General features: G+C 46.8%; 2 protein-coding genes across 12 annotated transcripts in view; one reads left to right on the top strand and one right to left on the bottom strand.

Moving 5' to 3' along the window:
- CLIP4 (CAP-Gly domain containing linker protein family member 4) overlaps window positions 1–2,533 on the top strand; it is a 32,756-nt gene extending 30,223 nt beyond the window's left edge. For all 11 annotated transcript variants that reach the window (XM_037405267.1, XM_037405271.1, XM_037405268.1 and 8 more), the window contains one exon: window positions 579–2,533. In XM_037405267.1, coding sequence (XP_037261164.1) covers window positions 579–900 — 322 coding nt within the window. In that variant the 3' untranslated portion in view covers window positions 901–2,533. The remainder of the gene's footprint in view (window positions 1–578) is intronic.
- The window catches only part of ALK (ALK receptor tyrosine kinase), a 322,686-nt gene continuing 296,932 nt past the window's right edge, over window positions 1,776–27,529 (bottom strand). Inside the window, 11 exon segments of the mRNA XM_037405275.1 lie at window positions 1,776–5,881; window positions 8,513–10,590; window positions 11,900–11,990; window positions 12,556–12,690; window positions 13,901–14,002; window positions 15,731–15,823; window positions 16,883–16,980; window positions 22,633–22,762; window positions 23,702–23,766; window positions 24,695–24,785; window positions 27,043–27,229. Coding sequence (XP_037261172.1) covers window positions 9,886–10,590; window positions 11,900–11,990; window positions 12,556–12,690; window positions 13,901–14,002; window positions 15,731–15,823; window positions 16,883–16,980; window positions 22,633–22,762; window positions 23,702–23,766; window positions 24,695–24,785; window positions 27,043–27,229 — 1,697 coding nt within the window. The 3' untranslated portion in view covers window positions 1,776–5,881; window positions 8,513–9,885.

Below are 27,529 nucleotides of genomic sequence, written 5' to 3'. Positions count from 1 at the left end.
GCAAAAGAAAATCTTCATGCATGTACGATATCTAGACCTTTACGTGCTCATTTTTTTCCCTTCCAAAATGGACCAGTAGTAGACTCTTTTTGCGTGAGCATCCAGGAGTACAGTCCTTGAATGCAGGTTGGCCTTAAAATTGTTTTCCAATCGTTCATCACTGCATGTTCTCCAAATTCTTGTATTTTCACACAGCTGGGTAAAGGACTTCACTTTGTCCTGGTGATCCTGGCTGACACGTGCATGTTAAAAGTTGTTTTGGCAAAACTCTTTCAAGCCCCAAGTAGAATGTCTGGTACTGCTTGATTTACCAGTACCCTCACCTACGGTAAATATTGTGGATCCTAGCATCAGGTGAAAGGACACTGATTTTCCAAGTATTTCAGACTTGCCATGTGTACTAGCCTGCTAATGTTATTACATGTTTTGCTAGTGACATGTGATCAAACACACTTTTTTAAAAAAGGAATTTGAGGTTTTTTCCCCATGCATTTCACTGAACTACAGATTTGCCCTGGATGGTTTATAGAAAAAACCACCTTTTTCATTTTTATTTTTTGTTTGTTTGTTCTAACTAGATCTAAGAGCTCTGTGTTACGGCGCAGCTGGAGTAGCACCAGTGCAGCTAGCACCGAGGGACCGGTGAAGCTGCATGAAGGCTCTCAGGTTCTGCTGACCAGCTCCAATGAAATGGGGACAATCAGGTACATTGGTCCTACAGACTTTGCACCGGGGATATGGCTCGGACTTGAGCTCAGAAGTGCCAAGGGAAAGAATGACGGCTCCGTGGGGGAAAAGCGCTATTTCACCTGTAAGCTGAACCACGGGGTCTTAGTTCGACCTAGCAGGGTAACCTACCGTGGGATTAATGGGGCAAAACTTGTAGATGATATTTGCTGAGCCAAAATGTGCTCATACAATAGGAAGTAAGTATTGTAAAGCACACAAGCACCCCAGCTGGAAGGCAAACTTATTTTTTAATTATTAAACCTGCATTTGCATTTTACGTAGAGAGAGAGAGAGAGATATATAAGTATATATATATGTATGTTTATAGATAATATATATTTTAATATATATATTAAAAAAAATAGAGAGATATGATACAAGTTCAGTCACATTAAGAAGTAAGCCACTATTATGTTTCTGTTACTGAAACAGCCCTCGTCTGGGAAGGTTATTGCAAAAACATCTTGGGTTTGGGCTGCTGTATTATTTGAATAATGTCCCAGTTCGAGAATGCGAGTATATTTTCCAATGTTCTCTAAAGTTGCTTTGTGATTCATGCAGTATTTAAACGATTTTACTCCATGTAGTAACAAACTGATAATGCTTTGCGCACTGCTGCTTTTGACAGAGGAGGTGGTTAATGAGTGACATTAGTCTAGTTACCAGGCACTTTATCAATTCCAATACCAGCTGCTAGCAATAAGCAAGCAAAAAAAAAAAAAAAATAAAAAGATCCCTTTTTCAAGCACTGGTGGAAGTATTTTTATATTTTATCATTCAGATCCCTCCTCTTCTTTTCCCCCTCCTCCTCTCCCCTCCAGAACGCAAAAGGGCTGACAAACACAAGGATTTGCAGTTACCCTAGTGAACAGCAGCAATTAAATAAAAAGCCTTTAAAAAGCACAAATACGCTGAATGTCAGTCTATAGTAAAAAGCACTTTTTGTTGTATGCGTTTGTAGGAGTTATGTGTCAGAAGCACTCTTTAAAATAATGCACTTTGCACTCTCCTGGAGAGCTTTCCCTCATTTTTAAAGCCTTTTTTTGTTTGGTGTGCTACAGGCTACGAGTATCAGTTTTTAAATGCAAATAAACCCAGATTGGAACTATACGTAATAGCCTCATCATAAATATTAAGTCTGTATAAATAGAGCACGGTAATTCCTGCCAGTGGTATGGATTATATGCAGGGTTTTCAAGCAAGCTGTTAACATTATTTGATTTGTTTGTGGATACACGTTTCTTTCTGTTTCCTTCAGAACAGTTTCAAGTGTAAATTTCTCCTAAGAGCCTTATGATAAATTAAGGCTCGTTTTAGGTACAGCTTTGTAACACACCTTGATGTGACATTATTTGCCTATCAGCCTTTTGACACAGCTAATATTTTGTCTGTGTGTTAAACGTGTATTTATTTTAATTGCTCAGTGTATGTAAATGTTACTTTATCAGGATGGTTTTGTGTGCCAGGAGAGTCATTTTATTCTTAAATGATCTGCTTGCTTTGACCTACTTGAAGAAGTGACACTTTAAATAACATCATAATGTCCTATTTTTAGACAGAATTCTGCTGCTGACTTCTTCTAAATATTGCCGTAGCTGTTTTTCTTGAGCTGTATTTAAAATAATGCATATTGTAATCTAACTTGCAGGAATTTTTAATTGAATATAAAAGCTGTAAATTTTGAATGTAAAGAAATTAATGCTTTATATTTGAAGATGCAGATATTCAGTGATGTACTGAACTTTACTTTGTCCAGTATCTGTTTCTCGCTGGTGTTAGTAAAATGAAACGCTGGTGAATGGTATGGGGAAAAGACTTTTCATGAGGTTGTCACAGTCTGCTTGCTTCTGTTCTTGTGTACAAATTAGGCAAACGGGCCCCAGCAACTGCACAATAGAACCCAGAAGTTTTTACATCTTCTAGCTACGTGGTACCGTACTGTCAGCTCTCAAACAGAGCGTTTGTACAGCACAGCAGGTTTTGCCAGTTTGTCCCAGCTTTGTGCTCCTGGGTGGGCAGTTCAGTTTCTGTGAGGAAACACTCATTATGGGAAACGCTGTTTCTCCTGCCTGACAAGATGGAATGGAGATAAGGGCTTTATCTGACGGGTAGCTGGAGTTCTTCCAGAGATGCGCAGGGGAGTAAGTGTGTGGGTCAGGCAGTTTGTTATAGTCACACCATTTCTGTGTGGCCTGTCTTGCACAGATGAAGGAATACAGAGCAATAACCTCTTCCCAAGAGTTTTCTGATTCACTGGTAACTTTTTTTTCTCCAAGGGGTCAGGCTGTACCTTCCACAGGTCTGTAGCTACACCCACTGCAGCCCACTCTGGGCTAGCGAAGACTGCAGGACTTCACCGGCGTCTGTCTGATGCGTAGAGCAGAGGGCATAGGTACTGTCTGAGCATCCGTGTAGTCTGCTTCCCCTTCAGTGTCAGCGTCAGCTAGCGGCACGTTTCTCCTGAAAGCTCTGGCTGTAAGCAGCTAGAGCAGTGCAGGTTAGAGGAGCAGATCAGGTCTGCTAGCGCGGTGGAGCTCCTCTGGTAGCACTGAGACTCTTCTGCGAGGAAGCAAGAAGCACTGTAAATTTATGTGGCTTGAACCAGAAATAAATCAGTCCCTCCATTCCAGAAAGGATTACTGATAGCCGTCTTCAGGTTGGTGATGTGAAGGGATTTGTGCTTCCCTAAATCCAAGGTAAGTTGCTGTAATCCTTTTCTCCACCTCTTGCTGGAGAACACTCTGTCATAAAAGTAATTCTGAAAAGAACTGGCAGTGAAGTTTGAAATTAAGCGCTGTGCTGAGGTCTGTATGATCGCAGCCCCAACTGGTTAGAAAAAAAGGCAAATGAGCCTCAGAGTCCCTATAAACCATATAAATAAAATATTACCTGTTTTATAAATACACAGGTGGTCCCCAGCAATTCTGTGCAGCCTGTGCAGACGTGGAGGCTTGTCCTCGTTCCACAACATGTCTCTGGGGTCCAGTTTTAGGAAATGTTGTTCTTCAGTGCTCTCAGCCATGAGATCCTTTGAGCTTTGTTGGACACTGGCTGGAAAGGAGAGGTCATAGGTGTGACAGGAAGGGGAAGATTTTCTTGATGTGTCCCAGCAGGATTCAGTGACTGTTTTGCAGATGTTGACAGTAATGGTTTTCTGGGCAGGGAGCCTGTGCTTTTAAAAAGTGTTGCTATCCAGCAGGATCTGAGGCATAAGGATCCAAAACCGGCACTGCACATTTGCAAAGCATAACCTAGTTTCTCTGGCGAGGTAGCTCTGTTACCCGTGAGAGTGTTACAGAGGTGGCAAGTCCGGCATTTACAGAGTTCAGATTTTGCAGAAGCCTCGTCAAACACCAGGTGGAACCTGAAACAGTGTCCATGAAGCCACGCAGCAGCGTACCCACCTGCATCCCACCTGCATCCTCTTTCCTGCCTCGCTGCAGACAGACAACTCTGCTGCAATTTCCATTTGTTCCAAAGGCGGCCAGCCCCTGCCAGATCAAAACCAGTGCGTGGCGGCTGTCTGGTGGGGGAACTAGCTCCACTCCTAGAAGAGCACAGGGGAGCTCACTGGTCAGTTAAGACAGGAAAGAACCAAAGTGTGGGGGAAGTGGAGAGGTGCCTGCCAGCTGCCTGCTCAGGGGAAAAAAAGTCTTGTTAACTGAACCACAGCACTATCCTGCGGGGAATGTGGATAAGCAAGTGAAGGAGAATAACGTTTATAGGTAAGTCAGTTCTAATTTCAACGACAGTTTCTTGAGAAAGCAGCTACCTACGGCACAGGAGTGGTACGGGGAGGGGCAGAAAGTGAGCATTTTGGGGCAGGACCCACCTCTTCCTGCGTTGGTCGCAGGACTTGGTGCTGGCGCTCCACTGTATTGAAACGCAGCTTATAATTAGAGCTACTCAAAGCCCACACCCAGAGTCATTAGGATAGAAACATTTAGGAATGAAAACACTGAAATGCTCTTCTCAGCTGTCTGCTCTGTTCTCTTTTATACTAGCCTGTTTCCTGGAAAACCCCAACTTTGCTGGTGTGTAGTAGCCGGAACGGCACCTTTCTCTGTAAGAAAGTGGAGGTGTGACATCTGCAATGCAAACGAGCCTTTACCCCGCTGCTGCGAGCCAGAAGGGGGGCTGGCTGCGGTTAGCAGTGCCTTTGGGGGTCGGTGTATCTCGATACTTCTGTAATGTTACCACGTAAAAATGGATGGCCAGAGCCCGACTGTGATGCCGATCCGGTGATTAGACAGCCCAACACAGGAAGCCGGCTACAGTCACTTTATTTGTCTTCATGCCTTGTGGTTCACTACACTTGTTTACAATACAAATACACTATTCAATACAAAATACTCAATGACCATATATTAGTATTTTTCTTCATTGTATCCCTGAAGTGCACAGGCCCTTCCTTTACAAACAATGTTGCATAAACTGCTGTACATGAGACAGACACTCCTCTAATGAAGCTTGTTACTAAAAGAAGCCAGATGCAGACAATTCAGACATTTTCCTGCGATGGGTTTAGCTTTGGGACAGACAAACCGGGATGCCTTTGCTGCTGTGGAAGGCTGTTTTATGCTATTCCTACATCACAGGTCTTGTCACCCAGCAGGCAGGCTCAGTAACGGGAGCAGACTGGCAACGTTCAATCCTGCGGAGCCGGTTTCAGACCTCCGGCATCACACGGCGTATAAACGGCTGCGCCCAGCGGTGCTGCAGCTGCTCTCGCGCTGAGCCTACAGCACCACCGTGAAAGGCTGACTCAGCACCTTCACGCAGCCCTCGTGTGTGCAGCCTGTGGCACCCGTACTGCCCCTCGCTACAGCAAAGCCCCTCTCCTGCTGCCCCTCCTCCCACTGCTCCTGGAGGAAGCAGGGACCACCCAAACTTCTTGCTTCGCTTCATTTCCAGGCATGCGATGGAGAAACAAGGTTCAGTAGCGAAAAGGAAGATGAAGGGACAACAGGAAAGGTAGATAAACAGGCATCCCAACCTAATTTACCTTCAGGTGCAGAAACCTACCTAACATCTATAGAAACAGGTAGCATCCACGTGGAAATAAGCCACTTTCACATTATGAGTGTGGTAGCACAGGATTTTCCCAGTCGTGCTTTACATCCTGTAGATCATACTGCTTCCCACTTTTCCGCTGTAGAGTGAGGAAGACACGTAAGACCAGAATGTAAATATTGCCAATGAAAAAGACTAACTGTCTTAAAAACAAATTCCTTAAAAAAATACTTTTTTTAAATACAGTTTGCTGAGACAATATATAAGTCATAGACAAAAATGGGTAATAGGGTTAAAATAGCTTTTTTTCTCCTACACCACTGTAAGCCTAGCGTGCAGAAGTTTTAATAAGGGAATTTGGGATTTACACATGCTGGGGTGCTTTTGTCCGATGAGGTCATGGTGACTTGTGCCCCTCCTGTTCCCTGCAGTTCTGAGAACTGAACAGTTGACTCTTTCCAGACAGAGAAATTAAAAATTCCTAGTTCACGACTAGACAAAATACTCTTGCCAATGACGTACAGCTATAGGAGCTGTGCTAGAATGAAACTGGTAGAAACTGGAACAGAAGAAATGTGAACTCTGAACACTTCCAGATGTTGTAAGAGAAATGCTAAAACAAATTCTATGAAGAACCTTGTACAGAATTTAAGCCACGGTTTCCTTACAACTATGTTGCATGAATTACTCTGCTTCTTACACACTCACACAGAGGCTGTAACTGAACACGCTGTTAGCTTTACCCCAGCACCCGACCTTTTTCTTGTTTCCCCCTGCTCTCCTTGGAGCATCCCTGGCAAAGCCTTTCAGAAGCTTCTTTCCTACCTCACCAAACTGCTGCTAGTAATGCTTCCGCCCAGGGCTAACCTGCAGGGCAGCTGCAGCGCTCACACAGTTAAACGCTGCATCGTTTCTGTCAGCCCTTCAGCTCCCTGGAGATGGCACAGTCACTGATTGTGCTGAAGTGTGAATCGTTAATTTGATGACAGAGGCAACTGGTATCATTACAGAAAGCTTTTTTCATACCATCCCAGTGATACAAATCAAATCTCGCATTGGCACAGAAACCCTGGCAAAGCTGTGGCAACAGGACACACACTTAAAACTTAACGCAGCGGCGAAATGACCAGGGAACTGTCTTCACTGCAGCCTGCACACTAGTAGCAGAGCACCCTTTGGTCCAGGCCATTAATTCATGGAAATAATTTGTCCTTGATGGCATTATTTGTGGTTTAAGAGACAGGCAAACGCTCCAACCCTTCTTTCGAGTGGTAAGATTTGACTAGCATCAGTATTTACAAAACAATTTTTGCAAACTGGGGTGCTGTGCTTGGACAGCACACAGGGGTACCAAACTAAATGGTTGCTATGGAAGAGCTCAGAGATGTTATTTTTTTACATTAAAAACAAGCCCAAACTAGATTTCTGAATTCCAAGAGTTAAATTCCAAACCACAAAACACAAAACCCAACACCAAAAAACCCACAACAAAACATTTTACACTGGAGACACTGGAAGGAAGCTTATTGGAAACCAGCTGAACAGCATTTATCACAATGCACCGTACCCAGCAGGCTAGAGAATTTCAGTAGTAATTCACCATTTCCCCTGACCAGAATTATCTCCTCACGTATTGTGTAGGTAAGAAGGCAGTAATGTGTTTAGCTCCTTCGTTTGTTACAACTCGTTCTGTAAGAGTGTTTCAGTTGAAATTCTATGATAAAATAACTGCAGAGCACAGGCTGCAGAGCAGTAATCACGCTATCACCGTGGCTGGGGAGAGCCTGCCTTTAGCACCTTCACCCCCACAAACTTATAATCATCTCTTGCTGCTTGTGCTTTTAAAGCTTCTTTAGAAATGCTACCTGTAACATCATAACCTGGCAGCTTATCTGCATTTGTGCAGCATCAGAGCTGCTGCCCCAGAGCCAAGAATTAATAATTTCAGCTAGTCAAAGATCATTAACTTTGCAACTTTTTGTTCATGTGTATTCTTTGAGAACACTCATCAGTATACGGGTCAGATCCTGACCTCAGCAACACGTAAGAGGCAGGGCAGTAAAAACCCAGCGTGCTCCTATGCAAAGAGCTAAAGAAAACAATGAGGAGCTTCAGCCCTTCTGAAAATGAGAAACCTAGAATATTTAAATGAAAATTGCTATTACATGTGAGTAATATACTAGCGTAAGAAATTGTTCTGTAGTGCTTACCTCCTGAATGAATCTGCTTTCCTGAGACTCTAGAAAACTTCCCCACTGAGTTTACCCAGCGAGAGGGACCAGCATGACACTAACGCAGTCCTAAGCTAGACCAAATCCTTCTCTGGTGGCTATTTCATGACAAGAGCTGTGAGCCTAAAAACCTCGGAGATGACAAATATTCTCTTAATTCAAGCTAAAGAAACCTACGGGACGCAGCACAGCACCCGAAGCACAACCCTCGTTACCCCCACGCAGCAGCGCTGCGGTGCATCCCTCGCAGATGAACGTGAAATTCGGAGCAGCCCCTGACCCAGGTTCCTAACAGCAGAGCACAGCCCCTCGAACCAAGCACCACACGCAATTTTGGCATTTGTCTAAAACCAGGTTTTAGTCCTGGGTACCAGAGATGTCAGAAAGGCAGGCTGAGAGCACGCCGCCTCCCTCCTCCTGTTCTTTCTACAGGGGTAGTGGCCCAAACCAAGCCCTCCAGTCGCAATCTGCACATCTCAAAGGTCAGGAGTATGTTATGCGGATTCTGGTTTGTTCCCTTATGAATACAGGAAGCTTACCTCAACGTTTGGATCCAGGGCCAGATTCAGAGTCACTTCACTGAAATGAAGAGTCTCGGACTGAAGAACACCTTCACGTTCCTTTGCTGATGCTCCACTACCCCCGTTTCTATGGAAACAGGCACCCCTTTCTGGATAGCGTTCATACTAAAACAGCTCCTTGCAACCCTAAGTTGAAGTTACTAACGCACATCTTTACACATGAATTATTTCCTACATCTATGTTTTGACAACACACTTAACTGGAGTATTTTTCATGCACAAGGTGTACAAAATGAGTCAATGAAGTGTTTGTCTTTAAACCACTATCATACACGTATTTTGTTAAAAGAAACAAGGGCTCTGCACCCTTCAAATAATACAGAGAGTATCTATCTGGCATCCGGATTGTGGCACGACGTAGTCTTCTGCCTTTACGTTGTTTGTACAGGGTATGTCAAAGGCTATCGTAAACCTCGGAGGTATGCAGGTGGCTGTCCATTTTCAGGGCATGGTGGAAGTCTCTCTCACGACCACGGTCCTTTAAAACTTCACCTTGGTTCCACTTGACATGCACAAGTTCCTGATGAAGGACATTCCTACTTTTGTAGGACAGAAGGAATTTTAAAGGGCTTTACTCAGTTTTAGTGCTTAAACACAGCGGGGGGGGGGGGGGGGGAGAAAACAAAACCCCCAGCCAAACAACCCCCCCCCCCCCTGCAGAATGCCTCATAGCATCTACAGCCACCCTCCACGCTTCCTCTCTCTCCTTCAGTATGACCCGTGGCTTCCCATTGCCCTGCCAACACCCCCGTAAGTGCTGTGCATTCAAGGACTTTCGAAGACCGGGCTGTAGCTGGAACACAACTCGGGAACGTGCCACCGCCTCACCATTCGGCGCTGTCCTATCCTTCAGTTTGGATAGAGGCTGCTCTCCCCAGACCCACTACAACCTCTGCCAGCTGCAGGAGATCTCCAGGTGTTCCACAGCAACCACAAGTTTGGCACGGAAAAACCCCAGACATGAAACACTCGAGGCAGCAAGCTGCGGCTTTACACACAAGCAGAGAACGCACAACTGAGAAAAGCTCACAGGAAGGGCATGACAACAACCATGCGTATGAGTTGATGCAACAGCAGCTGGGCCTTGCAGTTCACATCTGTTCCCTGTATCCTCCCTCCCGCTCGTTTCTTTTACTCTGTTGGGGCTCTGGTGAGTTGAAGCCTCTCGGGTTAGTTGAAATGACAGCTTCGAGGGTGGCACTTTTGGAGCAAGTTTGGCACAAAACGGAAGGTAATGCTGTTGGATCCCTTGCTCGTGGTGTGGCGGGTAACAGGACATCTCTTCAAGGCTCAGGGGCCACGGGGGGGAAAGTCAAGAGGGTCGAGGGCCCTCACGGCCCCTGCTGGGTTATGTGGCTCTTGTTTCTAAGGACAGGGTCCTCGTAACTGCTAGCACAAGGTGGTGTGGAGGCTTCCAAGGGTAAGCCCTGCTGTTGGTATCCGTAGTTGACATTCCCACAGGGGAAGTGGCGGAGCCTAAAGAGAGGCACTTCTTTGACACTTGCTGTTAGGGAAGATGGCTCTAATAGCAGGGAGGAGCCGGGCAGCCTGCCAGTCACAATGGTGGGCCCCACAGTACAGTTTCCTTCCTGTCCCAAACTCTCCCTCTCGGGCATCTCCTTCTCCAGCAGAGAACTGTTTTTGCTGGCCTGCTTCTCTGCAAACCAGGAACCGTAGGTCGGATTCCAGAGGTTGGTGGGCTTGTTTCTGGAGCCCCGGCTTTTGTGCAGCTCAGAAGGGGGATTGGACTGGGCATAGGCCATGTTGATGTGTCCCCCCGCTGAGGCTGACTGCACCTTCCCCAGTGCCGGCGGTTCCAGGGCTCCCACTTTCCCTAGAGCTTTTCCAGCAGCGATGGCTGACGGCAGGGGTGGTGGAGATGGGAGAGTTTGCTTGTCATCCTTTCTGTCCTGGTGTGTGGAGACCAAGAGAGGAGGAATTCCTTCGGGGTCATTGGGGCGCATTGCTACCTTCTCCTCCTCCTCAGCTGACGGGCCATATTCTACTGGCAAAGCGGTGTTGATGACATCTGGATCCTGCCAGAGAGAACAACGAGAATTCCTCAAAGTCTGCTACCATCATGCACACTCGGGCTTGCTTGAAAGCCCAACACACCTGACAGTTGTCATGCCATGGCCACAGAGCATTGCTCCCACTACCTGGAGTCCCCATTCCCTCTGTAGAGGTTGCTGAGAAAATGCAATTAGCTGTGAGATGCAATGGGATACCCTTAAAATAAAACTCTAAAAAGAAAGCAACCCTAAAACTCACCACAGAACAGCAGAGGCACAAAACCAATGAAAAACATTTTTATGTCCAGCCAAATCTCCTGTGGGAATGTTGTTTTGAAATCTATATGATCTCAAAGTTCATAACGTTCTCAGATAATACTGAGAAAGTTTCAGCCACGAAGTATTGCCTCCATACAATGAGGGAGGAATGGGAATGCAGAGAGAAGGCAATGCTGGCAGACCCCTTGAAGCCCGAATCCATAGGGACTGCAGTTCTGAGCTATTTAAGCAGTTTCAAAAATTAAACTGAGAGAAAAATGTGGTGATCTGGGCAAGCTTTAAGTACTGCTAGATGCCATGGCAAGCTATAGATAGCAGGAAACAATGCCTCCCAACCCCACGATCCAAACACACATGAAAAACAGACCGAGCCTCCCAAACAGCGAGGGAAAGCAAACTGACTGAGGCAAGTAACTGTGAGAGGCCACACAAGAAGCCTGCACCGATGCAGGCAGCAAACTGCTTTCCAAGCCACTCCTCATAAGCTAAAAATCATGGTAAAAAAAATAATAATCGGATTTCAGCCTGGAAAGCCAGCCACATCCTTGCCCCCTCGGCTAGCCTTAGAAGCCCACTGCTTCAGCATGGCTGTCTCCACCTGCCTTCTCCAGCGCAGCCAGATTCCAAAACTTGCTGACAGCTGCAGAAGCCACCTGCAAAGGGTGCTCTGAGCCAGGAGCATTGCTGCGCCACGCTGACCCTGTCTGAAGGGTAAACGCTGCGATGGCGTGGCTGACATGGAGCGTGTGAAGCGCACACAGGCACTGACCTGTTTTAGCTCTTTTGCTTGTTGGAATCTTGCCTGTATAAACAGGCAGAGCTACAGATCTGCTGTTGGTAAAGCCGTGTGAGCCTGTGCCTTTCAGCAGTGAAAGACAGGAAGGATCGGCCACCTGATGAGGCAAACATCCCAGCCACCCGCCCGGGCTGAGCTCAGCCTCCCTGGACGGCTGACTGCAGGGATGTGGTGCTGCCTTCTCATCTCGTGCCCTAGAGCACTCCTCAAGAAGAACCCTCTCCACCCATCTCATCTGAGATGCATGCACACCGATACCTGAGTGCAGTACTCTATCCTCTCCAGGATTATGGCAAAATTTGGCCGGTCTTCAGGCTGGTGCTGCCAACACTGGGTCATAATGCGGTAACTGGAAGAGCAGAATGGGAGATGCTTATAAATGGCAGATCCTGTGGGTACATACCAGCTGGTCACTGCAGCTCAGAAACCACGAGCGCGCATCACCGCTCTGACTTCTAATATTTAAGAGTGCTCTGCATTCCCCGGAGCTGGACAACTGATGTACTGGTAACCACCGAAACACGGCCACCAGAGGGGTGAAATCCACAGCACATCAGAGAAATAACTCACCCACCCAAAATCCCATGGGCGGTTCACTAAAGGTAGGCAGGACTACAGATAATGGAACCCAGTTTTCCCTGCCTGTGAACAGTCTTAAGCACTTGCAGTTTCCCAGCTAACCCAAGAGACAGAAATACTGCAGCGTCTTTGACCGAACAAGCAGTGGCCAGTACTTCTCGAAGGGGCCCCACGTTATTCTCCAAAACAGACAGAAAAATTAAAGAGCAGAGAAGTCACCGGCAGTCCGATCTAGCCATGATAAGAGTAATCTTAGAAGTCAATAACCTTTGAGTAGAGAACAGCATTTGAAACAGAAACTTATTTGCATGAATATATCAGTTAGTGTCTCATACACAGGGCCAGGGCAGTTTTTAGGTGGATCCATCCTTCCTCCATTGGTGACAAACTCCAGAACCTCCTGGTTACTTTTGCTAGGGTAGGGCATGTATCCCAACGAGAATATCTCCCACAGCAATACGCCAAAGGACCTGAATACAGAAGTGAAGAAAAACAAAGTGAAGGAGACGGGAATGACCATCGCCGAGGGGCAGTGCCCTCAGGTGCAGTGCTGTCACCGTTGCTTTTTGCAGCCTGTGCTCAGGCAGCTTGTGGAAATCACCGCTGCGGGATTCAGACATCAAAAACCTGCACACTTGTAATGGTGGCCTTTGAATCATTTAATGACTAGTAGTTGACTGTTAAGTGAGTGAAGTCTACAACACAGGCAGATAAATATGGTTGCTTTGCCCTTGTACTTGCACTGTTCCCCTGGGTGTAACAAATGTGAAAGTCAGGTTATGCTTTTCTGAGACCCCAGCCACTGCTGGAGGCAGGACTGGATGGAGCAGTGGCCTGATCACTTATGACAAACTTTTTCTCTTGAATAAACTACCCTGCCTGAAATAACATGCCAGTGAATCCCCACGGATGCCCTGAGCCCCATAGCCCCCGCCTGTAGCTCAGAGCACAGTAAGGACGTTCTGAAGCTAACACCACAGCCCTGGGGCTGGGTGGTGTGGCCTGCAGAGCCCTGGGGACCATGGCTGGGACGGGACCCCCTCCAAAGCATTAATCTGGCCAGCTGCTTGCAAGTCACGGTCTCGATGAAAATTGCAAAGAACAACAATGCGAAAGGCTTCGGCTTGGTGCCGAGACAGCTCGGCTGTACGGGGGTGCACCTCTGACCCTCTGCTGCGGCTCTCTCAGGACCTGCGTCCTGACCACCAGCCTCGTCCCCTCCACACACATCCCCAGCTCTTGCCTCCTGCCCACCCAATTTCCCTTCCCCTCCAGCCACCAGCAACTCCAGAGCTTACAGTGGTGCTGCAGGCCAACAGAAAGGTGACAGCCACAATACATGACACACTTCTCCCTCACTGGCAGGACGGATCCTGCCTGCAGTCTCCCGTGCTGCTTTCCTCAGCATGGAACTAACACTTTCCTCCCTGTAGCAGCAAAGTAGCACCTGCATCTGCCTCAACCTCCCTTCCCTGCCTGCTTACCGCCCCAGCAGCACCCACCTTTGCACAGGTCTGACCTTTCTGTTCCCTTATCTCCTCTGAGATCACTGGCTCTGGAAGACCCAGCTTGTCTTTTTAGTAAAGGAGAAATGAACAAGAACACGCATTTCTTACAAAATATTCACACTCTAAAAAGGGGTTACAAGACAGACCGGACAGAGGAGGAAAGGAAGCGCACCATGTGTCTGTTTTTGATGTAAATATCCCTTCCATGAAAGCCTCAGGAGGCATCCATTTGACAGGCAACATTGCACACCCACCCTTCCGATAGTAACTGGCTCTGCAAAGAACAAACAAAACAGAAAGTCAGCCAAGAATTCAGAAAATGCCATTAACTGGGGATTTTTAAAATTACAAATATTAAAACCATGAGCCAGAGGAGAGACTAATTTAGGCTAAACAGCATGGCAGAGAAAATGCTGGAGACCTGTTCCTTCTCCCAAACCCGGTGGAAATGGGCAGGCTGTGGAAGGACTGCCCTGATCCACCTCACCTGAGGCCTGAGCTGGTGAGCCCAAGTCACCCTTAGCTGTGTGCACACCCTAGTGAATTACTCACATGGTGAACTGCCTCTGGCAGCGCTGTCCTGCTGCTCTTCCCAGCCACAGCAGGATCTCCACCTCACCTCACAAGTGGTCACCTTGAGCTTCCCCACCAAAAATAAACAAAGCCTGTCCCACAGGTACCCAGTCTAAAGCACTGAGAGTGAAATCCCAACCCCTCTGTAAGAATGAGGAGCTCGGTGGAGAGGATGCTTGGCTGTTAGAGCTGGGGCAGTGGTACAAAACCCACCTCCCGTGCTCCTGAGACAGGAATTAGTCTTTAGTGTCGTCATTTAAAATCAAACCCGCAAGCCCCAAATCCTGTGCGGGCAGCTGCAGGAGGCTGCTCACGCAAGCTGGTATCACTGTTCGTAACTCCACAGCCTGAGCATCCAAAGGATTTTCCTGGACACAGAAACATGTGCAAACTTCAAAGGCACCTTTGAAAACTTAGCACCAAAGCATTCATCTTGGCAGTCGGTTCTGCTCGTTGTGTGACTGTGACAGATGCTACTTTGTCCCAGCAGAGTCCATCTGACAGCGGGGCAGAGTGGGAGCGCTTTGCCAAGGGAGGCGGGGGTGGGGTGGGGGGGTGGCGGGGGAAGAAGCTCTAATGATACACTTGGGTTTTTGAAGGTAGAACTCTGCTTGCATCACCCCAGGCTGCAAAACTGTCAAGATCTCAAGCTAAGCAGAGCCGGGCCTGGCTTACTAATTGCACAGGAGAATCTCCAGGCAGGAAAAATAGAAGGCAATGCACTGGAATAAACAGCGCAGGTGACCGAGTACAAGGCATTCCTTTCTCGAGTCAGAGGCAGATCAATTCCTCAGCACAGCAGGACACAGCGCTGCGCTTCTGGAGGCGCTATCTGGAATATAAGGTATCAAACTGCAGCCCTGACTACTTGTGGTCATTAAAGACTTTCTGGCACTTCTTGCAAGAGCAGAGTAGTTAACCCTGCGTCCTGGCTGAATTCCAGTTTGGTGATTACATTTTCCTGACCTTCCTCTGCACCTTCCTCCTTTATCTGCAGTAAATCAAGGAGATTTACCGATGAATCCAAACCAAAGGGGCAGGGGTGGTATCAAGAAGAGAGATTAAACTCAGAATGATTTGGGACGACAAAACAAAAGGGCACGTCAACAAAAGGGCCATTCAGTTGCAGAAAGTAAAGACAAGAAACTGAGGACAGAGTGTAAGAGGGAGGGAAAACACCTTCTATGACCATCAGACTTCATTACCCAGAAGAAAGCCCTCAGGAGTGGGAAAAGTCTCCAGAGCACCGGTTGATTATAGGTGATGGCAAACACCAAAAAAAGCACGAGCTGGGATCCATCAGGGTGGGATCTCTCCACACTCGCCTTGCTAGGGTTAGGCAAGCAGCACGCCAGCCTGCTCTCCTGCACAAACACTGCTTACTTTAGTGAGCTTCCACCTGTGGAGACCCCGGGCTTAGCTCTGCTACCTGTATATATCCCGGGCCATTCCAAAGTCTCCAATTTTAGCCACTCTCCCAGGCCCTCGACAGGTAAGGAGGCAGTTCCTGGCAGCAATATCCCTACAAGGAATAGGAAGAAAAGCAACAGAAAGAGAAGAACCACTTAATCATTCGACAATTCCACAAGCCAAAGAGAAAACAAAGAATAGTATCTACATTCCTGAGCTGCAGAGAGCCCACAGCAGCCAGAAAAGTCAGTGTTTATGGATAACTAGTGATGTCCCAAATTCCAGTCTACCCCAAGAGCAGGAGCAGTTCTGCTCCTTAACATTTCCTCTTTCAACTTCACATCGCATCTGCCAGTGAAAGGCTGGGTCTCCCGTGAGCCTCCCTTCACCCCAGGAGGTATTTTTAAGTCTCTGAGGAGTCGCACGCGATGGGACTGATTTCAGTGATGGTCCCAGTATCAAGCTGCGTGGGAGATGATCCCCTGACCTGTTCCTAGTGTGCTTGTTCAAATCCTGCCAAACAGCTGTCGTACGGTCAGAGTCAGGAAGACTAAAGGTATAGGCCTGAATCTGTGTACGCAGCTGAAGCTCCAGCTCCACCTCTGCTGTGCTGAAATGAGCCCTGAGGTCTGACCACCACGGCAGCAGACCCGGTGGGTAACTCTTCTAGAAGAGTGAACTACAGTCCCTCTCTCCTCATCTCTGCTCAATGGGCAGAATTTTAGTCACTTGCCAAACACTCCGTTCCGCAGGAGCAGGTAACAACAGTGACGGGGTGTTGCACTTCTGTACTTGTACAGCTGCTCTTCAAGAGGGAGAAGGAAAGGGTTTCAGAATGAGCAGAAGGGCACTAAGCAGAATGCGTGATGGGGAGAGCTTTGAGGACTTCTGTCACGAGACTGTGCTTCTGTTCGCAGAGTAGCCAAACAGGCTGCACACGGCAGGCACCGAGACAGAGCTCAGGATCTTTGGTAAAGCTATGGACCTCTGCAACCTGATATAGAGGAGATTTTCTGTTAATTACTTCTATTATTCGGATTTTAGCTACCTTGTTTAGAGGTATCCAGCCACTAGAGTGCAGCAGGACATAAACATACTAAGCAGGGCATTACGCGTTGGTGTTGGCCTGGATGCAAGTCATGCCCGTGCTGACACAGACGTGGTCACCTACCTGTGAATGAAGTGGTTCTCCTCCAGGTACTGACACCCACAAGCAATGTCACGAGCCACGTGGAGCAAGTCCAGCATGGAAAGGGAGGAGGGCTGATTCTACCAAAAGACAAGGGACAGAAGTGGGTTAAAAACAAGGACATGGCATGATTCATCACCAATACAGCACTGGGAACTCTCCAACAAGTGACAGCTCAGATTATACAAAGGGATTACAAAAATGCACAAGAGAGAGTTCATATCCATGAACTATACAAAGGACGTGCAAGCACCATGTCACCCAAATCCCAGGGACAGAATCAGAACAGCTGGATCTGACTTTCCAACTCCATTGGGATGCCCCTGTAGGAATTTCCCCCGGTTCTCATGGGAGATGATACTCAATTTTCTGCATGATTTTTAAGGAGATCTGTAACCTGAACTGGTCCTCACTCCGTTTCTCTGTATTATTGCTAGCTCCTCTCTAGAGTCACCTTAAACAATGAGAATGACATTTTGTGTAACGGCATGAGTCACATTTGCTTTTTCCCTCCTCCACATCTGTGTAGGTTTTATCTTGCCCCTCAGAGCGCTGACACAGGTTTGTGTAGCCAACGGCTATGGAAGACTCGGGCTGCCAACTTCTTGTTCCTGCCCCTCTGATGAAGTCTACAGCCCTTGCCAGAAGGAGCCAGATGCTTTAGTGAAAAGGGCAGGCTTAGCACTGGCTCGTGTTTGCCAGCCTCTGAAGCCAAACCATCAGCTTGTGCACTGAGGTGTGAATCAGTGAGCCCTGCGGCCAGTCCCCTGGGGGAGGAGGAAATCGCTGCTGCTCGTGGGGTGAAGACGAACAACTGGGTGGCAGCGACTGCTTTATTCCACAGCAGCCATTTGCTAGCAAAGTGTTTATGAGCCTTAGTTACTGGACCAAACAAGCCTATCCCACCCTCCAGCTCTCTCATATGACTCCTACCACTGTGCCCAAAAGGCACGCCTGCCCGTGGGCCTCCCCAGCAGTGCACAACCCAGCACAGGCTCTCCAGTGACAGGGACTGCTGGCTCTGCCAGCCCGTCTGTTGGGATGGAACAGACCTCCGGACTGAAGCGATGCTGTGCTGGCCATGCCACCTGACCTAAACCACTGCTACCTGGGACTGGAAATAAGTCCAGGCTCTGCAGCAGGTAGCAGCCAGTAGTTAATCAGTGAGCGTCGGCTGGTAAAACCTAAAAAGTCTTAATGTCTTCTGAAGAGATTAGGGAAAACCTGGCCTCAGTATTTGACTAATGAAATAATTGAAAAATGCTGCATCTCCGTGTGAAGAAAGCCTGGGTTTTTTTCAGTGCAGTGCCATAAAACAAAATCGTTTGTGACTATGTACCACCTGCCTGTATTTTATTATTTATGCAATATCATGCATTGCATATATATACTTAACTGATCCTTTAAAACACTGGACTGCATCTTCCCCTAAGCCTTTCTTTTTGTAGAGTAACCATTTCCTGGAAACGTAAAGCCTCTCCACCCTTGCCCCTTTTGTGGGGAAGGGGACTAATCTTTTTTACTTCTATGAGTTACAGTGACTCACCAGCTACACAAGACGGCTACAGTAAGAAAGGATGCAGATGCTTTCTTTCTCCCTTCCAGGGCATAACCAAAGGGAAATTAATATCTCAGTCTACCCATTTTCTCCTCTTCTGAGCAAAGGTCAGAAACCTGAAGTGAAAATCCAGTAAAAAGCCCAATTCTTTACTGTGCAATCGATGCCAGACCTGAGCTGTACTGCAAGGCAGTCAGCTGAAGCTACAAGCTGATCTGAACACTGTAGCTTTTTTCTCTTTTTTCCTTTTTTCCCTTCCTACCCCCTCCTTGGATGAATTCCTTCTACCTTCCATAGTCTTAAAACAGATGTGACTGCCCAGCCAAGGGCAATTTAGCCAAGTAATTTGTTTGAGAAATGGAGGTTTGGGATTCATTTTGCAAGGGGAGCAGCCTTGAGACACCCAAGGATTCACTTTATGGCTTTTGCTGCCCAGATGAATGGACAATGCCAGCTGCAGTGCACCGCCTCTCAGAGCAGCGGGCACGCTGGAAGCACCACTGTCACAACTCCCTGTACAAGGCTGAATCTTGCTAAAGGTGAATGAAATTCTGTGTATTGTTCAGTGTAATCACTGCTCTGTGCAACAGGCTGCAAAGCACAAAGCAGGGGAATCATTTATCCACATACAATTTATCTTCCAGAGCTGTTCTTTGATTGCTGTGCTATGTGTGAGAAAGACCAGCACGGAACTTCCCAGAACGGACAACTCTGCAATGCCCGTAATGAGCAAAGGCTCCAATTCCAGGCGCCTCTGAATCTACCAGACTGCCTCTCTCCAGATGAGGGGGAAGGGGTAATAGATGTGGAATTTTATTAGAACTGGAACACAGAAACCCTTCAGGGTTGTAAACCCTGGACCCATGGAGAAGTATGAATCTGAAGCTTATGGAGTAGACCTGGCTGGCATAAACTGAGACTATTCCACAAGAGTTATTGGCATTGTATCAGTGATGCTGGATGAACATTTGGCTTACACATACGATCATTCTTGCTTAGAGTCCAGAAAAATCATTACATGCTGGCTAACCATTGCTTTCATTATTTACATGAAGAACACAGGTGAGTAACATACAATAACCTGGGCTGGCAGCATCTTGATCTCCCATTAAGTTGGATCCCATGTCCTGATACCTCCTGCAGTAGCTCTAACTTCCCATTTCACATCCCTTGCCATGTCTTAAGTTCCCTCTTCCCTTGCCTCACCTTCTCCACCATTCCCGCTGCTCCCTTCCACGCTTTTCAGTGGCTGGGCGTGTGGCAGCATGCTGTGTGTGTCTTGCTCCAAGTCACACATGTTCTTGCTGGACAGTGGCAAGCCAAACAAGGCAACTGTTTTGCTTGGTGGTTACTCTAGCGTGGTGCTTTCTTTTTCCTGAGGCCTTAGAATTAATGCCAAGTTAATGCCTTTTGCACCTCTGTTAAATTTGACTGAAACTGGCAAATGAATTGGAAGTTACTGGCAGGGAAGTAGGGAGAGCAATGGGGGAAAGAAGGTACAGAATGAACACTTAAATCTCTCTCTTGCAATCAGGTTGAAAGCAGAAGTAGGTGGGAAAGACAAGGTAGTAAGGAAATCAGCTGAAAAATACAAAAATGGAAAAAACCCAAGGGGAAATGATAACAGTAATTTATACTGCGCATACTGCACCGTAAGCAGTGCACCTCTGTTACTGAGTCAGTCAGCAAGGTCTTGTGTGTTCTACTAATTCCTGTTGGAAGCAAAGCTCATCAAAGCCTGTTTCCCTGCACTGTCCCTTGTCTTTCCTTCCCTTTAATGGGCCTGCAAAACTAGAGGTCCAGTCCGCTATGCCTTCCTTCTGCCTGTCTTCCTCGAACGGGCAATAGGAGGGACAAAGCAGCTCAGGGTTCATTAAGAGCAGTGCAAAGGTACGTCCAGCAGTGCTGAGCCGTGGGCTTTATGTTGAGAGACTTTGTCACACCTCAACTGTACACAGAGGGTAAATCCATTTCCACAGCTGGATCCCAGACCTCACAGAGCACAACGCCCCGCACACGTCTCTCATCAATCAGTCTCAGAGCCAGCACTCAAACACCTGCACCAGAGGCTGATTTCTCAGCGCTCACAGGTGCCATTAGCCCCTCATAAGCTGCCCTGGCAGCCAGGCAATGAATTACCCTGTCATTCTTGCAAAGTAGCTGCCACATGGGATAGTAGCAGAAGCAGGGCAAGGCAAGGGGAAGGGAGGAGTCAGAAGTGGAGCAGAAACGTGTAGATCTGTGTCTGCACACAGTCAGGCTGTCCACATTCACCCAGCTGTTAAAGAGGGGCTGGAAGCTGTTTATCTGAATCAGCTCCAGCTTGCAACTGCCCGTCCGCACTGAAGCCATCTGCTTTCCCAAAGTGTGACAGGGACAGAGCAGGAAACAGCAGCAGCAGCAGTCCTAGGTCTGCTTCAGTCCTGGGAGCAAGTTAAAAACACAGGAATAGGGGAGGATCTTCAAGGTGCTGGGAACAGCCCTCTGTGTAGTAGTAGTTATGGTCAGTCTCAGGTAAACTCAAACAGCTCAGGAAAGACAAGGAAAGAAGAGGAAAGGAAGGAGAGACTGTGAAGGGAGAAAGAGAAATACCTAGGAAAAATAATGTATGCGGTGCCTGGAGTGAACCATCCACCTCTTCTGACGTAGCTGTCACTGGGGTTGCACAGAGCTACCGCTAACAGCAATGGAAACCCTGGCACGCAAGGAAGAACTCATGACTGGGGTAGGGGCAAACAGAAAGGAACAATTCGGATCAGAAGGCTCCCATGACTGCATCCTATAAAGATTAAGGGGGGGGGGGGGGGGGGCAGGCAAGACATCTTACAAATATTAAGTAGAAAAGCAACTGGTTCATTTTACTGCAAGTAGGTACTGAAGTCCTGCTGTTCAGGACTAATGTATTCTGTGCTTCCTCACAAGACCCTGATCATTACTGAGCTGGCTTCTCTTAACTTAATGAGCCCAAAAGATGTTTCCATTGCAAAGTGATGGATACCCTTGCCCTACACCATCCTGTTTCACCTGGCACTTCACACCTAGCACAGCCTATCCTGGCAGTTCTGAGCAAAGCACCTACCAGACAGCACCCCCTGCCCCTGCCATTTTGCTGGGTACTGGGTGACAGCAGAGCCCACGCTGAACATGAATTTCCTCATTCACCTACCACCAAGTTCAGTCCATTTGTACAAACTGACAAGAGCATCTCCAGGTGCTACAGAAAACCAACCTCAATTTATAAAAGCTGCTTGCTCAGATTTCAAACATCTTGACTTTCTGGGTGTTTAGCCTTCTTAGTCAGGCAGGAGCCACTTCACTGCAACTTATCCAAGACTGGTGCTCCTGAGCAACACAGACCATTTTAGATGTCTGAAAACCAGACTGCAAGGAAAAAATACAAAACTGATCTGTTTCCAGATGCCTCGAGGAAGTATCTTATTTCTTTCTGTTACAGCCAATTTGTGTCTCTCCTGTACTGATAAAATCCAGCATTTTGCCCTGTGTCAAAGAAACATAGAGACAAAGCATGAAGCTGGGTCCTGGTGCTAAACTTCAACAACATCTGGGTGCCTTTCTGTTCCAGGGACTCCGAGCAAACTATTCTTCTGAAATACCGATTTCTCTCTCAAAGTCATAATGTATTTCTCACACATTTCCAACTGAATGTCATTTGCTATTGATGCTGATTTCAGTGGGAAAATCTTTAAAACTCTGGACTAAAGATATTTGCTGTTAAGTCAACAGCTCCAGCCTGGATTCTCTCCTTGCCTAAGTCAAACAGTTATCCACGGAAATGCACCTGATCAGCAGTTTAAATAATGGATTTATCATTACTAGCTCAACACTTCCACCCAACCTGCCCCCAGATGGTGTGAGGAGTGGAGGAGTAAAGTTTAACTTCTTTTTTCTTAAACTTTGATTTCGTTCCTTCTTTAGATAATATCTGCAATGCTATCTAGCGAAGCCCAGGGATGAGGAACCTCTGCATAACCCCAGCAGCAGCTGTCCCCTATACATCCGTGTGCTGTCCCCATAGTGGTGGTCTAGCAACAGAAATTTTCAGACCCTCTAAAATGCCAGGAAACAGTAGCTGCATGGATCAGCTCTTTTATAGTTATGTATTTACCTTGTGGCAGTAGCTTACTGAATAAAATTCAATTTTCTCTTTTCTTACCGGTCTAGGCCGTGTCTCTCTCAGGAATGATTTCAGGTCACCTCCAGCCATGAGCTCCAGCAGGATGAAACGCGGCAGTGCCTGCAAGCTCACCCCAATACAACGCACGATATTCTGGTGGTTGAACTTGCTGTGGAGACAGGGAGACTCAGTTACGAAGGAACTTTGATCCAAAAAGCAGAATTGCAGAAAAGAATCAAAATGTTTTGCTGTGGGGTATGTTTGTCGGTTTTGGTCTGGGTTTTATTTTTTTTTTCAGAAAGCAACAAATCTCAAAGGTAGGGTAACTGGATAAAGCTAAAGCGCTAGCCCTGCACTCTGTGGCTGTCTGCATAAGTGCAGAAACAGAGGTGGGGAAGGAGTGGCTTTTGCCTGCTTTTCCTCTTCCTATATTCTGTATCCTTTTTGGGCTACAGCAAGACTCGTGGGCCATTGGAAGCAAAGAATGTCTAATAAACAGAGAAAATTCTGCTCCTAAGTTCCCTATCCAAGGGGCAGAATCTGGGCTAGGGCAGAGTACACTGACACAGGGACCTGCTTATGTAGGGGATATTCCTCAAGGTCTAGTCTCTACTACTTCCCTATTTTTCCACACTTCAATGTGATGGGAAACTATTTCCACGGATTCTAGGACTCTAGACGCCACTATTTCTAGGATTCTAGGACGCCACTGAAATGTGACGTGACAGCAGCATTAAATCAATGCAATCTGTTAGCTTTGACTAGTCAAACCCAAACTGCTAAGGTTTGTTTTTACCACATGTTCTGATTTCTAAGAGAAATCAAAGGATCCTATAATCAATTCTGAAAGCTGGGCCTAAAGATTTTCCCTTTGGATAACAAAAACCGGTGTGGACTCTCTTGAAAATTTAGCCCTTGATCATCTGGTGCCTCTTCATCTGTAAGAACAGAAGAGGATGGCAATGCCTGTCTTCTGTAAAATACTGACAGCCGTATGCTGAAACTACTGTATAGATGCATTGCGTGGACATTGCCTCTCAAAGCACCTTCTTTACAGTGCTGGGCTTTTCTAGCCTACACAAGCGCTGTTCATCTTACTCATACACACCTAATAATAAGAGCTTCCATGAGGAAGTCCAGCTCGTCTTGCTCTGAACACACTTCTGGCAATGTCTGAAAAAGAAAGAACAGGTTGACAAGGAGATGTTTAAACTTACAGCGGTAGAACACCTGGCACAAAAGCACTAACATTGTCTGCAGCAATCCTTGTTTCTCTAAAGAGACCTCACTCTAAGATAATAGCTAGTCCATTATTAAACTAGATTGGGAAGCCTGTTGAAAGGTCAATATCAGAACACACGGCCCATCAGTGCCACTGTGCTCCTCCTCCCAGCAAAGGAAATAGCCCGGAGTGCATAGGGAACAGCGCTCAACCTACGGGACTCTGCCGTATAGAGGACGAGGAACGAGACCACAGTCCCTGAGCTCTCTGACAGTTCAATACTCCTACCTCCCAGCAAGACTGTGAACTATCACCAGCCGTAGGACTGTGCTGCTACGTAACCTCTAGGAGAAAGCAAGCTAGCTAGGCTGCTGAAGGCCTGGAGAACCCTACCAGGGTCTCTTAGGATTTAGCTTCACATCCAGTATGTACCCACCCTGTAATGGAGTGGTGAGATCCCTGGAAAACCAGCCACCTCCTGCCTGCAGGCTCCTTGACATATGTGCCAGCTGCTCGTGGCCCTGTGAAGACTTTTGGCCTCTGACTCAAAGGCTTTGGACAGATTACCACACCAGGCGCAGCATATGGAGGACGGACAGAGGATGGATTTATTTCTCATACTTGCAGTCTACTGCAGCTGCATGGGAATCTTTGCCCATTTACTACTTGCAGACCCTTTTAATAGTCGCAGAAGCCCATTTGCTACAAGCTGTATCATCGCTATGATGGATTAAAGTGCTGCAACAGAGCAGCAACCTTTCTAGCCGCATCCTTCAGTACTACAGTAACGCATAATTCATCTTCATTTTTATAATGCATTGGGACTCCTGGGTGAAAAGTGCATGAAACCATCATGATAACTCATACACTGTCACTTACTTTCACAGCCACCTGCAAGGGAGTGGGGTCGCTGGGGATCCCTGCCACCTGACCTTCATATACCTCACCAAAGGCTCCGTGGCCCAAACCCCTGGACAGACCAGAGAAGACAAGAAGGTTTTACTACAGAGAACACATTATAACACTGTGGTCACAGCTCACAGAACGGGCTCACAATTTTCATGGTAGTGAATCAGGGAGAACTGGATATAGACACTGACGATACCACTCCTCACGCTATACAGGGGACCAGACCCTTGATGTGATCTTTCCTGGACTGACAACGTATTTCATTGGTAGGGAAAGCAATCCCCAAAAGTGAACGGTCCCCAGTGACATCAAGCTGCCGGCACTGCAGCGCGTAACAGATAGCTCTCTTCTACAGCTTTGGCATCAGTGCTCTAGAGGTAGGCGCTCCAAAACAGGTCAATAAAGATAGGTCTTAAGTCTTGGTGTTCCCACACCCTGAACACATTAACAGTTCCCATGATGTTTATGCATCACCATTAAAGAAAACATTGAACAAGAAACTAGGAAGCACAATGGTTCTCAAAGGACCTGAATTCTAAACCAAGTATCTTTTCCTGATTTATTTTTTGATTCTGGGTAAGTACCTTAGCTAGTAAATGGTGATGACAGTGCTTTGTAAAGCACTCAGCTCTAGGAATTCATGCTGAGAATCGTTTCTGGCACTGATCATATTATGAAAATTACAGTTTTATTTTGAATAAGGGTACAAGAAAAAAAAGAGAAAGGAATTAAAGTAATCACACAACAGATCCTGTCCTATGTCCTTATGATACAGATTTTGCATACCCGTCTATTCAGCTTTCACTTGCTTAACGTTAAGTTAAATGGTACAACAACCACTACACCACAAACGTGGCATGTCATAACGACAGCGAACTCTGGCAGAGACCGAGGCTGCATCCCAGATCTTGAGTCCCTCTTAAACCTGCATGGGATGCACACTGGGCAATAGGTAGTGTGAGCCTCTTTTAAGAGAAATTCCTGCATCTTGGCCTGGGTAAAAGGTTCTTAATAAGGCTCACTTCTACAATATGCACTTTGCTGGCAGAGCCAGGCTTGGCCTGAAAGCCATGCTGATTCTGTTCTCTGGCCTATTGGCGGATTGCTTTTGCATGGGCTGTGGCCTCCTGTCTGTTCAAACAGGTGCTGCTAAGGGCAATCTGCTCTATTGTTGCATAAGCTCTGTCTATAGTTTTGCCAGGATAAAGACCAGTCCAGGCAGTGAAATCACAGCGAGGACTTGCGTTGCCTGTGACTCAACCACTTCTTTTAATAACATTTTGCAGGTATCAGCTTGAGACGCTATTCTTGGCTATGCCTGACCAACTTATTACAAGCTGAGGGCATAAAACAGATCTCTACAGCTCATAACTCACCCTCTTCCCAAAAAGTTCAGCCTCCCTGCCTTTATTAATTCCCAGCTGTATCCTCTGCTCCCTGCAGCTTGCCACACTTCAAAATTCCTTTCAGAGCCCAAGTGACAAAGGTAGCAGCAACAGAGGGTACACTGGAAACTTCCAGATGCAGTACAGCAAGATGTGCAGGTAAGGGGGAATAAGATAAGAGACAGCAAAACATTGCAGACTGCATAGACTGCTCTGAGCATCATCTTTTTTAGCACCAGCCATTAGCTCCCTAGTCCTCCATGCTCTCCTGCTTCCACTTCTTGGCTTTTTGTGTAAAACTGCGTGGTAACAGGGTAATGTCACATTCACAAGTGGCATGCACTGTACCCTGCAGCAGAGCAATGTGGGAAAGAACTCTGAATTTCCAAGTTTTTCTTAAAATACTATCTCGAACTTTCCAGAAGTTCTGATCTAGACATAATTATTCTGCTGGCTCTATATTCCTGTCTTTTTAATACTGTCTGGCAGTCTCAAGGCCATTGCTTTTCCTGCTCTGGTACTTGAGGTTGTCATTGTCTTTACCAAAGATCCCATCAAATACTTTAAAAGAGCCTCCTACAAGCCTTAGCCTTCCCAGCATTTAATCAGTTAATTCTAGAAACGGGCTGTTAATCACACAGTCTGCAAAAGATGTGTCTGAATGACTGGTGATGACTCTTCAGTTCCTCTCATAATCCCTGAAGACTAACACTGCACCTGTAAAAAGGTCAAGGAGATTGCCAAAGTCTAGTCCCCTCCACACAAGCCTAACTCCTGCAGCTTTACATCTTTCTTATGAAAAGGGGCATGAGTCTAAAAAGTGCACGAGAATTTGTGCGTGCCTGCACAGAGACATGAGTTTGCATCTGTGTAAAACAGCCAGCACACGTGAGCGTGCAGTGTGAGCCATGGGCAAGGCAAAGATGAATTTACCGGATGAGGGAGATGTTTTTTCGAGGCACCTCTTTGAGGTCACTAATGGATGTGGTCTTTCCTGCAAAGCAGTAGTTGGGATTGTAGTCTGTCATAATAGTGGAGGTACGCAGCTTGCTCAGCTTATATTCTGGGCTCTGTAACTCCATCTGCATGGCTTGTAGCTCCTGGTGCTTCCGACGATATACTAAATATGGAGAACACAGTAAACCGGAGACACAGATTGACTTTGGAACAGGACAGCAGCCATACAGCACGTCTCACTGGAATTCACTGTGTGGCCAGATTACAGTGAATCAAACCAGACAGTGACACCATCATATTTCTGTACATCAAATAATTACAGATAGAAAATGGAAACTGAAGTTATTCAGGAAGCTTTGATTTACACGTCCTAGGAAGAAACAGGCTTGCTCATAAACTGTTTGGAAGAAGTAAAATGGATTTCACTTGCAGAGATCTCTGATTTCTGAGGTTTTTGTTTTGT

The sequence above is a fragment of the Falco rusticolus genome, chromosome 12 (genome assembly GCF_015220075.1).
Source record: "Falco rusticolus isolate bFalRus1 chromosome 12, bFalRus1.pri, whole genome shotgun sequence".
Taxonomy (NCBI): domain Eukaryota; kingdom Metazoa; phylum Chordata; class Aves; order Falconiformes; family Falconidae; genus Falco; species Falco rusticolus.
Note: the sequence above shows the minus strand (reverse complement) of the source record. Positions and strands in the feature narration are given on the sequence as shown.